The sequence below is a fragment of the Schistocerca americana genome, chromosome X (genome assembly GCF_021461395.2).
Source record: "Schistocerca americana isolate TAMUIC-IGC-003095 chromosome X, iqSchAmer2.1, whole genome shotgun sequence".
Lineage (NCBI taxonomy): Eukaryota > Metazoa > Arthropoda > Insecta > Orthoptera > Acrididae > Schistocerca > Schistocerca americana.
The window spans coordinates 731,864,263-731,881,201 of record NC_060130.1 but is presented as its reverse complement, the minus strand read 5'-3'; the positions used below and the strand labels follow the sequence as shown (position 1 = coordinate 731,881,201).

The 16,939-nt window shown below is 42.0% G+C and overlaps 1 protein-coding gene across 1 annotated transcript in view; it reads right to left on the bottom strand.

Moving 5' to 3' along the window:
* LOC124556288 (stAR-related lipid transfer protein 13) overlaps nt 1–16,939 on the bottom strand; it is a 667,281-nt gene that overhangs the window by 534,285 nt on the left and 116,057 nt on the right. Inside the window, exons 4-5 of the mRNA XM_047130265.1 lie at nt 15,039–15,106; nt 5,467–5,535 (exon numbers count right to left, since the gene is read on the bottom strand). Coding sequence (XP_046986221.1) covers nt 5,467–5,535; nt 15,039–15,106 — 137 coding nt within the window. The remainder of the gene's footprint in view (nt 1–5,466; nt 5,536–15,038; nt 15,107–16,939) is intronic.

Sequence of the window (16,939 nt, the reverse complement as noted above, 5' to 3'; positions counted from 1 at the left end):
GCCAAACCGCTGAAAGGAATTGTACGAAGCAGCTACGACTGTAGGCAGACCAAACGAATGAAACGTAGCATATAGTGGAAAGTAAACATTGGTGATTGCGATGAGCGCTGCCAATATTGGCTCTTAACAAAACACACATCCAGAGCAATGTTTCAATGTAGTGTTGGAAAATGGCAGGACCATAACTGCGGCTTACTACGCCTCATTCTTGAATCGTTTGAAAGATGAATCGAATCAAAAGCGGCGTTTATTGGCACGTAATCACTGGACAACGCAGTATCCCACACTGCATTAGTCACAATGGGCAGTGCCATCAGCTGTAGTCGAATTGTTTCCTCAACGACCCAATTTTCCTGTCCCACTAATTTCTTCCTGTTCTCCAGCATTCTAGTATGGCTTGATGGTAAGAAATTATCATAACATCAGGAAGTGATTCTTGTCCCTGAACTTAACGCTGTGTTTAAGAAAACCTGTTTTTCCATGCACGGACCATATAGGAGACTCGCTTTAACCAAATTTCCATTCAGGTTTTGATTCGTAAGGCAGTGTTACTGGATGATTTCTGAGAACACAGTAGAATTAAAGTGCCACCACGAATATTTTTCAGAATATTGCGGTTAACAAAGTCAGCGTGAAGCCATTAACTATTTACAGTGTAGGTTTTATATTTACTATACTTTGTGGGAAGAGAAGTAGAAAAGGCGCTGAAGGAGATGAAGAATAGGAAGGCATCTGGAATTGATGATTTGCCAGCAGAACTGTTGAAGGCAAGAAAAGAAATAGTCTACCTCTATAACGAGATATATGACAAAGGGGAATGGCCTGAGGACTTAGTTGCAACAGTTATGATACCAATAGAGAAAAAGAGAAACACTAAAATAATGTGAAGAGCACCGGACCATCAGTCTAATTTCTTATGCAGCTAAAGTCTAGCTGAGAGTGTTGAATAGAAGGCTCTATAGCAAGCTGGATAGAGGGATTGCACAGGAGCAGTTCGGATTTAGAAGAGGAAAAGGAACAAGAGGTACTATTGGCCTGTTAAAAACTATATATGGAAAAAGGTAGAGAAATCTTTGCTGGTTATAAAAACAGAAAAGGCTTTTGGGAGAGTTCAGTGGAACATGCTGATGGATATTTTGAAAAGGAAAGGAGTGGATTGGAAAGAGAGACGACTGATACAGAATCTATATAAAGTAAGGATAAGGATTGGAAATGAAATGTCAGAAGGAAGCAGCATTGGACGAGGTGTTAGACAAGGTTGTTGCTTTTCCCCACTGTTGTTTAACGTATACCTTGAAGAGATTTTTGTGAAAGGATTAGATGGGAAAAAGAGGAATATGTGTTGGTGGAAAGAGAATAGAATGTATGATTTGCTGATGACATGGTATTAGTGGCAGAAAGTGAGCGGACAGTGAATAACATGCTGAAAGATCGGAATGAAGTTTTTGTGGTATATGGAATGCAAATAAACACACCAAAAACAAAGAGTATGGCCATCAGTACAAGACGCAGACTGTCCACTATTAAACTAGGACAATCTACCATTAGCCAAGTAAGTGCATTTATATATCTTGGAAGCATAATAACTGAATAATTGAGATGTCACCAGGAGGTGAAAACTCGAATTGTTATAGCGAAGGAGGCATTCAATAGAAAGAGGAGACTCTTATGTGGCAAATTAGATAAAGGTCTAAGGAAAAGGCTTGGCAAATGTTTCGTCTGGAGTGTGGCACTATATGGGGCAGAAACGTGGACGCTGAGACGAGAGGATAAAAAAAAGGTTAGAAGCATTTGAGATGTGGATGCTGAGGAGAATGGAGAGAAGAGAATAAGCTGGATGGAAAGAGTGAGTAATGATAGTGTATTGGAAAGGGTTGGTGAGAGAAGATGACTGCTGAAGGTTGTAAGAGAAAGGAAAAAGAACTGGTTGGGGCATTCATTGAGAAGGGAGTGCTTGCTAGCAGATGCTTTGGAAGGATTGGTTTGTGGGAGAAGACTTAGAGGAGATACAAGATGATAGACTACATAAAAGGAAGAGGAAAGTATACAGACCTGAAGAGGATGGCAGAAGACCGGACAGGCTGGAGAACTACCATGTGAAAACCTGCCTTTTGGCAGAACACTGATGATGATGTGGGAAGACTATATAATTTACGATGTGTAATCATAAAAGCTATTTCTTTTTCTTTTACTTGTTTGCAAATACGAGTGGCAAGTACGCATTGTTCTCGTGCAAGTTATGGACGAATGGAACTCATCTATAAGAAACTGTATTACTAAATTTGTTATATACTTTATAAACACATCGTCTTTTGGCGATCTGAATTAATAATATCTTCTCTGGCTTGCGACTGCGTCAATCTGTTACGTTTCACTAAGTCAGTGTTACTCGGTAGTGAACTGCCCTGTCGTTGACAGCCTCGACCTTATACAGGGTATTCCAAAAAGGTACGGCCAAACTTTCAGGAAACATTCCTCACACACAAAGAAAGGTAATATGTTATGTGGACAGTTGTCCGGAAACGCTTACTTTCCATGTTAGAGCTCATTTTATTACTTCTCTTCAAATCTCATTAATCATGGAATGAAAACACACAGCAACTGAACGTACCAGCGTGACTTCAAACACTTTGTTACAGGAAATGTTCAAAATGTCCTCCGTTAGCGAGGATACATGCATCCACCCTCCGTCGCATGGAATCCCTGATGCGCTGATGCAGCCCTGGGGAATGGCGTATTGTATCACAGCCGTCCACAATACGAGCACGAAGAGTCTCTACATTTAGTACCGTGGTTGCGTAGACAAGAGCTTTCAAATGCCCCCATAAATGAAAGTCAAGAGGGTTGAGGTCAGGAGAGCGTGGAGGCCATGGAATTGGTCCGCCTCTACCAATCCATCGGTCACCGAATCTGTTGTTGAGAAGCGTACGAACACTTCGACTGAAATGTGCAGGAGCTCCATCGTGCTTGAACCACATGTTGTGTAGTACTTGTATAGGCACATGTTCTAGCAGCACAGGTAGAGTATCAGGTATGAAATCATGATAACGTGCTCCATTGAGCGTAGGTGGAAGAACATGGGGCCCAATCAAGACATCACCAACAATGCCTGCCCAAACGTTCACAGAATGTCTGTGTTGATGACGTGATTGCCCAATTGCGTGCGGATTCTCGTCAGCCCACACATGTTGATTGTGAAAATTTACAATTTGATCACGTTGGAATGAAGCCTCATCCGTAAAGAGAACATTTGCACTGAAATGAGGATTGACACATTCTTGGATGAACCATTCGCAGAAGTGTACCCGTGGAGGCCAATCAGCTGTTGATAGTGCCTGCACATGCTGTACATGGTACGGAAACAACTGGTTCTCCCGAAGCACTCTCCATACAGTGACGTGGTCAACGTTACCTTGTACAGCAGCAACTTCTCTGACGCTGACATTAGGGTTATCGTCAACTGCACGAAGAATAGCGTCGTCCATTGCAGGTGTCCTCGTCGTTCTAGGTCTTCCCCAGTCGCGAGTCATAGGCTGGAATGTTTCGTGCTCCCTAAGACGCCGATCAATTGTTTCGAACGTCTTCCTGTCGGGACACCTTCGTTCTGGAAATCTGTCTCGATACAAACGTACCGCGCCACGGCTATTGCCCCGTGCTAATCCATACATCAAATGGGTATCTGCCAACTCCGCATTTGTAAACATTGCACTGACTGCAAAATCACGTTCGTGATGAACACTAACCTGTTGATGCTACGTACTGATGTGCTTGATGCTAGTATTGTAGAGCAATGAGTCGCATGTCAACACAAGCACTGAAGTCAACATTACCTTCCTTCAATTGGGCCAACTGGCGGTGAATCGAGGAAGTACAGTACATACTGACGACACTAAAATGATCTCTAACATGGAAATTAAGTGTTTCCGGACACATGTCCACAGAACATCATTTCTTTATTTGTGTGTGATGAATTTTTCCTGAAAGTTTGGCCGTACCTTTTTGTAACACCCTGTATAGACGTGATACACACTTGACAACCTTGGACTCAATTATAGGCATCGCTAAGTGTATAATCTACAGTCCAGAGAGTAGACTTAGTCTCAGTTAGCAGTTTTACAGTTACACTGTCTTTTGACCTCGGCGTACTTCAGTGCAGTAACCTACAAGTGAGGAAAATAATACTATAAATTGCAAAAGAAGAAATTAAAAACAAACATATTAACAGCTTCAGAATATACATGATCGATGGTTGTAATGTTATGAAGCTGCATAGTGGTAAAGAAAACACACCAACCGGACATAATGCAAGTCAGAACACTTAATAACAGCGGCGAACATCTGACAATCGAGAATGAGATTTTCACTCTGCAGCGAAGTGTGCGCTGATATGAAACTTCCTGGCAGATTAAAACTGTGTGCCGGACCGAGACTCGAACTCTGGAACTTTGCCTTTCGCGGGCAAGTGCTCTACCAACTGAGCTACCCAAGCACGACTCACGCCCCGTCCTCACAGCTTTACTTCTGCCACTACCTCGTCTCCTACTTTCCAAACTTTACAGAAGCTCTCCTGCGAACCCTGCAGAACTAGCACTCCTGAAAGAAAGGAGATTGCGGAAACATGGCTTAGCCACAGCCTGGGGGATGTTTCCAGAAAGAGATTTTCACTCTGCAGCGGAGTGTGCGCTGATATGAAACTTCCCGGCAGATTAAAACTGTATGCCGGACCGAGACTAGAACTTGGGACCTTTGCCTTTCGCGGGCAAGTGCTCTACCAACTGAGCTACCCAAGCACGGCTCACGCCCCGTCCTCACAGCTTTACTTCTGCCAGTGCCTCGTCTCCTACCTTCCAAACTTTACAGAAGCTCTTCAGCGAACCTTGCAGAGATAGCACCCCTGAAAGAAAGGATATTGTGGAAGTAAAGCTGTGAGGGCGGGGCTTGGGTAGCTCAGTTGGTAGAGCATTTGCCCACGAAAGGCAAAGGTCCCGAGTCCGAGTCTCGGTCCGACACACAGTTTTAGTCTGCCAGGAAGTTGCATTTGACAATCGGTTCATATCTTAGTAACACTTTCCAGACGCACTGAACAACGAGGAAATTCAGCATCATTTACCAGAGCTAAATACTGATCAAAACAACGCCACGTGAGAGAGAGTCGTAGGTGATTCCTATGCATCCTGTGGCACTGTAAAGGTGACAGGCCATCACAGCACTGAAGGAAACAGAAAACTATGAGGTACAATGATGGTCTTGTAGATATACCTTCACGATGCTTCCTGAAAAAGTATTGGAATGGTAGCGTGATTTTCATACCACCGTGCTTCATAGAGTTAACATGGAAGTCATGCCCTCTCAGATAAAATACAGAATCCGTAATGTGACCTTCCAGCTGAATAAATTCTTGTTATCGGTGTAAATTAAGTGTTAGAGGTAGCTCCTCCAGCAATGCCGGCAGCGCGGACGCCTTACCTGGGAGCCAGCGAGCAGCGGCGCCGAGGAGCACTTGGTGGCAGACGCGGACAGCGGGCCCGGAGCCACCTGAAACGCACACATCTTCATTTTACTCAAGCGTACCGTCTCACTTACACCTCTCATCTGTCTGCCAGTACTTAAGGCAACTGTATTAAAAAACTGGAAACCCGCCTCGATTGCGAAAAAAGCACTTAGTGTTAACCTAGGTTTCGGCGTGGATAACTACACTTTCTTCAGAACAATAAAACCCACAAGTGCCTAAGAAGACCTTTGTCCATGATTAAAAGAACACCAAAGCTATACATTTATAAACGAAAAAAAGGAAAACACAAAGAGTACATATGTACAAAGTCTAAACCATTACTTAACTTAATGGTGTAACCTCCACCTCACACCGGCCTATGTTCGATGGGCCATGACCCGCCATAAACAGCAGCTATTAAAAAAAAAATGGCGGGTCATGGCCCATCGAACATATGCCGGTGTGAGGTGGAGGTTACACCATTAAGTTAAGTAATGGTTTAGCCTTTGTACATATGTACTCTTTGTGTTTCCCTTTTTTTTCGTTTATAAATGTATAGCTTTGGAGTTCTTTTAATAATTGACAAAGGCCTTCTTAGGCACTTGTGGGTTTTATTGTTCTGAAGAAGGTGTAGTTATCTACGCCGGAACCTAGGTTAACCCTAGGTGCATTTTTCGCAATCGAGGCGGGTTTCTAGTTTTTTAATATATTAACCAACGATTGCTGACGCGCTGCGATGTTGAAGGTTCTAAAGGCAACTGCTCGATAGGGATCTTACGACATGACTGTTACGATTACTTATCGACATTCTTATTCCGAATCAACGGTTCAGGTATCGATATCAAGTATTACGTAACTTCCTCGTATCTTAAGGAATACTGTAGTGTCGGTGTCAAAATTAGCGAATGGTATAGGAAAAATAATAATCTTTCATTAACAACTGAATGAGAGATAAAATCTATGCGATATTTACACTACTGGCCATTAAAATTGCTACACCACGATGATGACGTGCTACAGACGCGAAATTTAACCGACAGGAAGAAGATGCTGTGATATGCAAATGATTAGCTTTTCAGAGCATTCACACAAGGTTGGCGCCGGTGGTGACACCTACAACGTGCTGACATGAGGAAAGTTTCCAACCGTTTTCTCATTCACAAACAGCAGTTCACCGGCGTTGCCTGGTGAAACGTTGTTGTGATGCCTCGTATAAGGTGGAGAAATGCGTATCATCACGTTTCCGACTTTGATAAAGGTCGTATTGTAGCCTATCGCAATTGCGGTTTATCGTGTCGCGACATTGCTGCTCGCGTTGTTAGAGATCCAATGACTGTTGGCAGAATATGGAATCGATGGGTTCAGGAGGGTAATACGGAACGCCGTGCTGGATCCCAACGGCCTCGTATCACTAGCAGTTGAGATGGCAGCCATCTTATCCGCATGGCTGTAACGGATCGTGCAGCCACGTCTCGATCCCTGAGTCAACAGATGGTGACGTTTGCAAGACAACAACCATCTGCACGAACACTTCGACGACGTTTGCAGCAGCATGGACTATCAGCTCGGAGACCATACCTGCGGTTACCTTTGACGCTGCATCACAGACAAGAGCGCCTGCGATGGTGTACTCAACGACGAACCTGGGTGTACGAATGACAAAACGTCATTTTTTCGGATGAATCCAGGTATTGTTTACAGCATCATGATGGTCGCATCCGTGTTTCGCAACATCGCGGTGAGCGCACATTGGAAGCGTGTATTCGTCATCGCCATACTGGCGTATCACCCGGCGTGATGGTATGGGGTGCCATTGGTTACACGTCTGGGTCACCTCTTGTTCGCACTGACGGCACTTTGAACAGTGGACGTTACATTTCAGATGTGTTACGACTCGTGGCTCTACCCTTCATTCGATCCCTACGAAACCCTGCATTTCAGCAGGGTAATGCATGACCGCATGTTGCAGGTCCTGTACGGGCCTTTCTGGATACAGAAAATGTTCGACTGCAGCCCTGGCCAGCACATTCTCCAGATCTCTCACCAATTGAAAATGTCTGGTCAATGGTGGCCGAGCAACTGGCTCGTCACAATACGCCAGTCATAACTCTTGATGAACTGTGGTATCGTGTTGAAGCTGCATGGGTAGCTGTACCTGTACACGCCATCCAAGCTCTGTTTGACTCAGTGCCCAGGCGTATCAAGGCCATTATTACGACCAGAAGTGGTTGTTCTGGGTACTGATTTCTCAGGATCAATGCAGCCAAATTGCGTGAAAATGTAATCACATGTCAGTTCCCGTATAATATATTTGTCCAATGAATACCCGTTTATCATCTGCATTTCTTCTTGGTGTAGCAATTTTAAGAGCCAGTAGTGTACATAGTATACAGAAAACGTAAGTGCATTAGTAGAAACTACATACTATCTACCATCTGTAACGAAGATATCGGATTTTAGCAACATATACGCACTTTGTTAAGAATTTATCCACTACTTCTGGAATTGTTGGAGTATTCACACATCTGTGAACTTAATATAGGTAAAGAAACGAATTAATAACTTACAAGAACTGTGTTTTTAGGAAGGTTTTCCTGCTCTGAGTAACTAAGGAAATGAAAACTTGTGGACCCTATTTCTATGTCTCAGTAATGTGTAATGTATTTTATCTGGAAACAGTTCTTCTAATGAATCTGAGAAATAAATTGTTTTGCACACATTTCATTTTTGCGACGTACGTCAGGAGTTCGTCCATCTAGTGACCTACACCCTTTCACAAGGGCGGCCCCCAACTACATTACCGAAATTTGGTGCTTACGTCCGCTGTATCAAACAAGAGTGTATGATACACTGTACGAAATTCTGCAGCCAGCCACAAGTTTTCTTGAAATGATTTTATTATACGATTACTAGTTTCGGGCCTGAGCCCATCGTCAGATGGTAGCGTTGACTTCTTGGCAGGTTTTACATATATGTCTTCCTGAAAAGCACTGCTTCACATATTGAAGGACAGAGGTCTGTTTTTTTTTTTTTTTTTTTTTTTTTAACAATCCATACTACCAGTGGCCGTTCTGTTTGCACTGAGCTCTTATTTCAGTACGGAACCAATACTATTCACACTTTATCTTTGCTAGTTGTGCACTTTTACTTTTGTTCTTGATGTTCACTTTGTTATACTTTGAAAGGACTTTTTCAGCTAGACACTTTTTGTTAAATGCTATAGCAACACAAGATGCCTTATGCCTTTGTGATATGATGTGATGTTCTGTCCCAATGAAAACACTAATTTCGTCAACAATAGATATGAAATGCACAGGAAACAGCGGGTTACTTAAGTCCAAATGAAGCACATTTATTTGTCTGTTCAGAAACTCTTTCTGTTTGCACTGAGCTCTTATTTCAGTACGGAACCAATACTATTCACACTTTATCTTTGCTAGTTGTGCACTTTTACTTTTGTTCTTGATGTTCACTTTGTTATACTTTGAAAGGACTTTTTCAGCTAGACACTTTTTGTTAAATGCTATAGCAAGTATTATTTTTATTAGCTGCAGCTTGCACTTTCTGAAGTTATGCACAGTTCTCTTTACCTGGTTGGGGTAAAAACGACATTATTTTATGCGTTTTTGTTGGAGAACACTGCAGCCGTTTTCGTACATTCCACTGTAGGAAACACAAGAACCAGCTACACGTTTTCTTGAAATGATTACTAATTTCGTGCCAGAACCCATCGTCAGATGGTAGCGTTGACTTCTTTGCAAGTTTTACATTTATGTCTTCCTGGAAAGCCCTCCTTTATATATTATGGGATTCAGGTTTGACTTTCTTTTACAACCCATACTGAGCAATGAATTTAGGGGAATATTTCTTCGTCTACGCCGTTATGTGTAACCACTTGTGATATAATTACATTTATTTGCTGTCTTTCGTATTTAATAAATCGACTGCATGTACAAACTCAATGAGTGATTGACTCCAGGAGACTGTAATGTAATTTGCTCATAAACTAAATTAACGTAATATTTCAGTTACATTTCGATAGCACAAAACGTAGTTCTGACAACGCAATAGCTTTAGCTCCTAAATTTCTGATTTTTTTATTTGAAACCAGACACACTAATTACATTTACTCGTAAACAACTGACAATTTATATCCAATATATGCGTCCAGTTCTATGTTTACCGTAGTACAAAACGAATAATTCAAAAATTTATTGGAAGACAGAACAAACAAGTCCCACTGACATAATAGGATTGAATGGGGCTGTTTCGTTTCTTTGATCCCTCACACGTGTTATGTGGTGCTTGGAATAGGTCGTATTGCGCCATTCTGATTACGTAACGCAGCAGACCGATTGATCTAGTATAGATGACGCAGAGTGTCAAAGTATCTCGCTGCAGACAATAGATATTCAGTCCCGGGCTCCGCTTTCAAGTAAGAAATAAGAATGTTAATACATAAAACTGCAACCAGTCACTTTTTTGAATAATTATTTTTTATTCCATGAACCGGTTTTCGAGCCTTTTCAGGTTCATCTTCAGATGGTTTCCGGAAGTTACATTATTATGTCTAACATACTGCCGGGTGCTGTGTTGCGACGGTATGGGCGGCTTTTTACCGTTAGTGTGCGTCTGTCTGCTTCCATTTCGATGGCCAGTTGGTATATCACTTCACACCCATTTACAAAATGTATGTTAATTTATACTGTGACAGCGAAACTTTGCCAGTATCCAGCATGTGCTGTACAACTGTTACAAGCAACGACCACCAGAGTGCATTACCGTTGATCGTGTTTGGTGTTGTTACCAGGTGTGGTAGGGTATATAAGCAGCGCGAACAGCGTCAGATGTTGAGTAATCACTGTCAAGGACACGGGGATCCTGTTTACTCGTGTGAGACAGCGTTATTAACATCTGAGAGATTTTTCGAAGAGGCCTCATTGTGGTTCTCAATTTGGCCGGCTGTACGAATCGTGTAGTATCCACATTTGTGAGGCATTCGGATGTAACAGTAACCAGATCTTGGGATGCATGGAAACGTGAGGGCAGGAACACTCGCCATCAAGGTTCGGTTCGACCACGTGTGGCTACCACATATCGCCGTATTGTGCACCAAGTACATCTTAGCCGTTTCACATCTCCGCCTGCCATCCGAGAACAAGTAATGGACTCCCTACAATTTTTGTGCCTTCTTGCACCATTGGTTGGAGATTAGCAGTAGCTAGACTAGGGAAAACACCACAACACGAACGGCTAAGAATCGCTGTTTATGTGTGTCCACTGTCGGCGAGCATGGAGCTGCCCTGGGGAGATGTCACAGTCTTTCACTGGTTTCGAAAGACACAGTAGCGTTACTCCTGGCGTCCTGGAGTAAGGTGCCATCCAATATGACTTCAGGTCACGGACATCATGCGTCCTCGTGTTTTGTCTCCGATGCAAAAGTATCGTGGTGCCATTTTTCAACAGGACAAAGCTCTTGCACGCATGACACGGTCTGTATGAGCAGTCAGTATGATGTCGAGGTACTCCTGTGCCCAGCAAGACCCCCACATCTGTTCCTGATAGAACATGTGTAGTAGCAGTCCAGCCGTCAACTCCCTCCCAGTGCCAGCATCCAGGACATCAACGACCATTTACAACAGTTGTAAACCATCTTGCCTCAGGAGAGGATTCAACGGTTTTATGACACCTTTCCCAACCGAAGAAGCGCGAGGGGTGCAACATCATGATGATAAGTGGACTCATATTGCAAAGTGCTTTGTAAATTTGACTCGTTATTGTAATCACCGAAATAATATCACACACCCACTCAACTGGTGAAGTGTTGTTTCCTCTTAAGGGGTGCTTCACTTTTTTGTCAGGTAGTGTATTTAGAAATGTCACACACTACGGGAAATATATCCAGGGATCGAACGGTCAATTTATTCAGAATACACTCAAACATCTTAAAATCTAGGCTGAGCAAGTATCGCAAGACACTATGAGGGATGCCTAACGTTTTCAGAGCCTTGAAGGAGGCAGCAGAGGCAGCAGACGGAAAGAGGCAGTAGTAAGCTGCTCTTCCTTTCTATACTGTACTTAACAGCAGAAATGGGACCCAGCTGTTGGTCTTCGAAACAACGAAGTGCAATGTTATTATTTAAATTCTATATATAATCGAAGCTGAAACTGCTTCTTCTAGTAAATTCGTGGGCTGCACCTGCAATATGTTTTCTCATCGAGTACTCAAAGTATAGTGTTCAATAATGGTGGTGTAGCTGTTTGTTCGCACACGTTACGAAATATACGATTTTGCTGAAGCCGTATGATTCCTGGTAAATCAGGATTAGCGAAATGAGAGGCAAAGACAAAATGTACATGTAATATTAAAACAAATAACTAATGCAGGGCATTTCACAGGTCCTGTTAAAGGATTCTAGGGGTTGTACGGGGTACGTAGCAGATAAGTTTTGATAGGGACCCATGACTGAAACGTACCGTTGGATATAAAATAAGTTTAAAAATCGGATCACTTTCAAATCTCCCGCTTCACAGTGCACTCAAAAACTGAGTCTATGGCGCCGTCGTGAGTTCCTGTTGTAATTATTACATCACATAATCACACATAATTTTCGTTCGACTGCAACAATGGCTGCGAAAAATTTCTACGTTCGCAGCCAGGACAATTGACTGTGGAGCTCCACGGACGCGTTGCACTTCCGACTTTGAAGACGACATCCTTCGTAATGTAGGAGAGAACCCGACGACGAGTACTCGAAACATTACTCATGGTATGGGTTCCTGTGGAACACAAAGGTCAGAACTCATTGTCTCCACTGTGTGGGTACTGCGAAGCGGTAGATTTGAAAGTGATTCGACCTTCAAACTTATTTTACATGCACATGGTACATTTCCGAACATGAGTCCCTTATAAATACTCTATCTACTAAGCCCCCCACGCCCCCACCATCCCTACAAGCCTGTAGTAGCTATTGTGTAAAGACCTGCATAGAAAACTCTCTACAGATAAGAGAGCTTATAGAGCATATACAGAGGGGTCCAGAAAAATGTATCCACTGTTTAAAAGTCCATAACTGACAAACTAATTGACGGAGTTATCTCATCTTTGGTAGTGTAATAATTTGTAGTTCCGGTATTCGCCACACAAGCGTTATATTCCGTTGTTTTGTTTTGTCAGATGACAGTCGCCAGATAGTCAGTGTTTTGTTCTTAGTTGCACCTACTTACTCGAGTAAACATGGCTGGCGCAAGTCTTACATTCCATGAAAGGAAGTCAGTTTCGAAGTGGTATTTTAAGTAGGAAATCATTAATGAGGTTCAACGACAATGGCGAAATGAGTATCAAACAGAGCCACCGGCACGTTTAACGATTCGTCGCATTCGAGACAGATTTGAAGCCGAAGGCTGTGCTAAATATGTACAGAAACAACGATCCGGACGACCTGTAGCAGTAACAAGTCCAGCTAACTCCCGTCGTGCGTTACAACAATTCTCTCGCTCACCACAGAAGTCTGTGAGACAGTGTGCCCGTGAAACCGGAGTGTGTCGCCCAAGTGATCGGCGAATTTTGAAGACAGCAAAGTGGAAGTTCTACATCCCACGACTGCCACACGCAATGAACGAGGACGACCCAGATCGCAGAATGGATTACTGCGAGTGGTTTACTAACATGGTGTGCAACGATGACGAGTTTGCAGAGATAATTGTGTGGTCTGATGAGGCACAGTTCTGATTCAATAGTACAGTAAATCGCCACAATTGCATCTACTGGGCCGCCGAAAATGCGAACGTCCATGCACACAAAGCCGTAAATTTGCCAGGAGTAAATGTGTGGTGTGGTTTGTCTTACCGAGGCTTGATTGGGCCATTCTTCTTTGACGGCACAGTTACCGGTGAGGAGTCCTTCAGAAGCTTCAGGCATCCACTACTAGCTACTTCGAGAATCCATCGTACATTCGTGTGCAAATATCCAACTGAACACGTTGCAGTCAGTAGTTCGTGTTGCAGTTCGGCGGCACCGTTTGTGTGTGGATGTTAATAGCGACCATTTCGAACACCTACAGTGATATCTTTAAGCTGGACTTAAAGCTACACTTTCACCAAAATTGAGACAACTCCGTCAATTACTTTGCAAGTTATGGACTTTTAAATAGTGGATACATTTTTTTTGGACCCCTCTGTATTATGAATGAAAACACTATACCCTTAAATCCTCGCTATCGAGGAGAAGGACTGTAACACGACAGTGGGAAAACAAGTGTCATTAGTTAAAGAATAATACGCTAAGACTATAAAAGAAGCGGCGCGATGTTGCATAATATCTTTGTAATAATTTACCTGGAAAGTGGTGATCTGGACTTCACCTATAGTCACTGTACTACGGTAAACCTTACCACTTCTGGTGCAATGATCCACAATTTTGTGATGGCCATATTATGCTTCATAAGTTGTGATGCCTCCTCTACTTTTTCTGGATGCGATCTTAATGTGCTTCGATGCCTGGTACATCCAACGTTGTGAGGGACCACACAGTCTCATAATATCAGGTGCTACTTTGGCTTTCTTTTACTTCCTGGCTGAATTTAGGGATAAAGGAAGAAGGAAAATTAGAACTTAAAGTACTGTCGACAACAAGGTCATTAGAGACGGAGCACGAGCTCAGGTTAAGAAAGTATGTTGAATACAAGCAGGTGTGTCCGTTCCAAATAAATCACTCCGGCATTTGCATTAAACGGTTTAGGGAAATCACTGAAAACCTAAATCTGGATGGTAGAACGGGGATTTGAACTGCGACATCTCGGTCTAAAATTTAAGAAATATTATGAATATTTACTTTATATGTTGCTGTGAAAATAGTCACATCCACTACTAAGCAACTTTAAAAACTTGTCACAGGTATCATCCTAGAGTAATTTTTAGCAACACTCATTTTATATTCTGAAGTTAGGGCAGTACTCACCGACTTAATGTGCGCTCTTAAGCACAGGTCGTCATCGACCTTGTATCTCAATGTTAACGGAGGGCCTAAAGTCCACATGTTAACATGGCAGAAAATTGAATTTTTTTACTTTTATAAATATTTTTTGTGCGAATCTTCTGAAAAATTCGATTACAATTCTGAAAGGAGCAGGATGCAGTATTTTACCGTGATTCATCCGAATTAAAATCCCTTCCTGATCCTAAAGAGCGACTATCTTAAATAATAGCACAAAATTTACAGTTGTGTACGTCATTATGATATATGGTCTAAAGGTAGCAATGAAAGCAGGAAGTCATTTTATTGCTGAGTATGAACGTCGGTTTCACTCGTGCGAGCAAATTCGCGGGGAAATTGGTTTCTTAATTATCAGATATTTTGGCTATTCTTTGTTTGCTATAAAATGACTTAAATTTAAATTATATCTCAGTGAGACAGCGAGAAGCGGAAAAGTCAGTTGACACAATAGTTTACGACATCCGTTCTTTGTTAGTGGTAAACAACGAATACGAAAAAACAGAAATACGGAGACTGAACACAAGCATGCATAATGTGAGTGTCGGTACTGACCTGGACCTTGGAGAGCAGAAGGTCATCGGCGCTCCTGCACTGCGCGCCTTCATGCTCCGTCCACAGTTCTGAAACAGAACGTCACTTCTGTGGCACCCGTGACTGACCATAGTATCCTCATACAGCAACTGTTATCCGATTTCCCACATTAACAAAGTTTTTTACCAAACACGTTTCGCTTTATTGGCGAAGCATTGTCATTTTTGACTCTGTAAACATTTTACTTATAGAATAAATGTGTTTGCTATAGAGTTAAAAAGAATATGATGATCTTTACACGTTACTTTTATTAAGACGGTTTCCATGTCTGCAGACAACTGGTTTTTCCTATTTTTGCTAACAATGGCTTCGGTCGAAAAAAGCTGTGATTCACTTTCACAACGCGTATTGCTTATCTTTCAGAAGCTCATCTTTCTTTTAACTTTATTTAGGTTTCATATTGACTTCAATTTAATTTCCTAAAACTTTACGTTATATATGACTTCGCACAGATTTTAGTGTACCTATAATTTTTTGCACTCACTGCTGTATTATTGCGCGTTCATTCGTTTGTCGAGTGCGTTCTCTGTGTTGCCACATTAGAACTGTTTCCTTCATATATGTCTAGCATTTCTTCACTCACGTCAGTCCAGTCGAATCACTGTCTACTAAACATGATTTGTTTGCGTACAGAACAAACACTCTGTGAGGAACCCTCTTTTATCTTATGGACAATTAAACCACAGAGTACATTGGACTTCAGTCTAAGTAAACGATATAAGAAACTTTACCCAACTTAATAGTCATATCATCACTGTTAGACACGCTTCATGCCCTATAAATGACGTCACAAATCAATGGTTAAAAAGAAGTTGTCTGCCAGAAGTTGGGCAGTGTATGTAATGCGTGGAAAGGGACACGGTGTGTGATACGTGCGTAGCAATCTATGTGTTTGTGTGCTATATGAAATGCCACGTTTTATGTCAGTGTCAAGGCGTGCTGAATATTGGAAGTGAGAAATGAACAAATATATTACGCAAAGTATATCTTTTAATTTATTCATTGGTCACAGGCCATAGAAACAACTTTAAAATCTGAAGAAAATCTGTGGACCTGCACCTCTACAAGAGGCAACGATCTGAAAGATTAAAAATATAAATACATCTAAGGAAGTTGTGACTTCGTTGTTCCACGTATTTAAATTCATGGGGGATATAAATAATAGCCAATAAATGATAGTGCTCAGAGGGGCATGTAGTTTTTTTATACAGTCAACAATGTTAACTGTTGTATCAACGGAGATATTAAAACAATAATACTCTTTAAGTGGAACTGTATACTTCTGCAAACGACATTCGAAAGTTGTTGAAAAGACGAGTAGAAATATATAACGATTGTTAATGTTGACGTTGAAACTTTTCACAAAAGTATGTGATAAATGTTCTAAACCTGGATGGTAAGGCGGGCAGAATCCGCCATTGCGCTGACAAGCGAGGCTCACATGCTAGGCTATGTTACATTCCTCACGACGGTAGGCTGAGGCTACTACGACGAAACCTATTGCATCTTGTTTATTTATATGAGAGAGATATAAGATAAAGACGCAGAGCTTGACTAGGCTGTGTTTACACTGCAGCAGCGGATACCGTCTGGCTGGTCTCTCAATTTTAAGTTTCTCAGATTCTTTCGCAGAAAGTTTCACCGCCATCATCAACAAGCTTTATACCACTGTACTCAACCTTTTCGAGAGATTTCAAATGCCAATTTCTAGAGTTAAGTATACTGTTGCATAACTGAAGTGTTTGCTCCGACATCTCGGTTTATGCAGGAGAAAGAAGCACTAACCGCGCAACAACATTTCGTGCTCCTCTAAGTAGTATCACTTACCGGAAACCATGTTATCGACATCTGCAGAGGTTCAG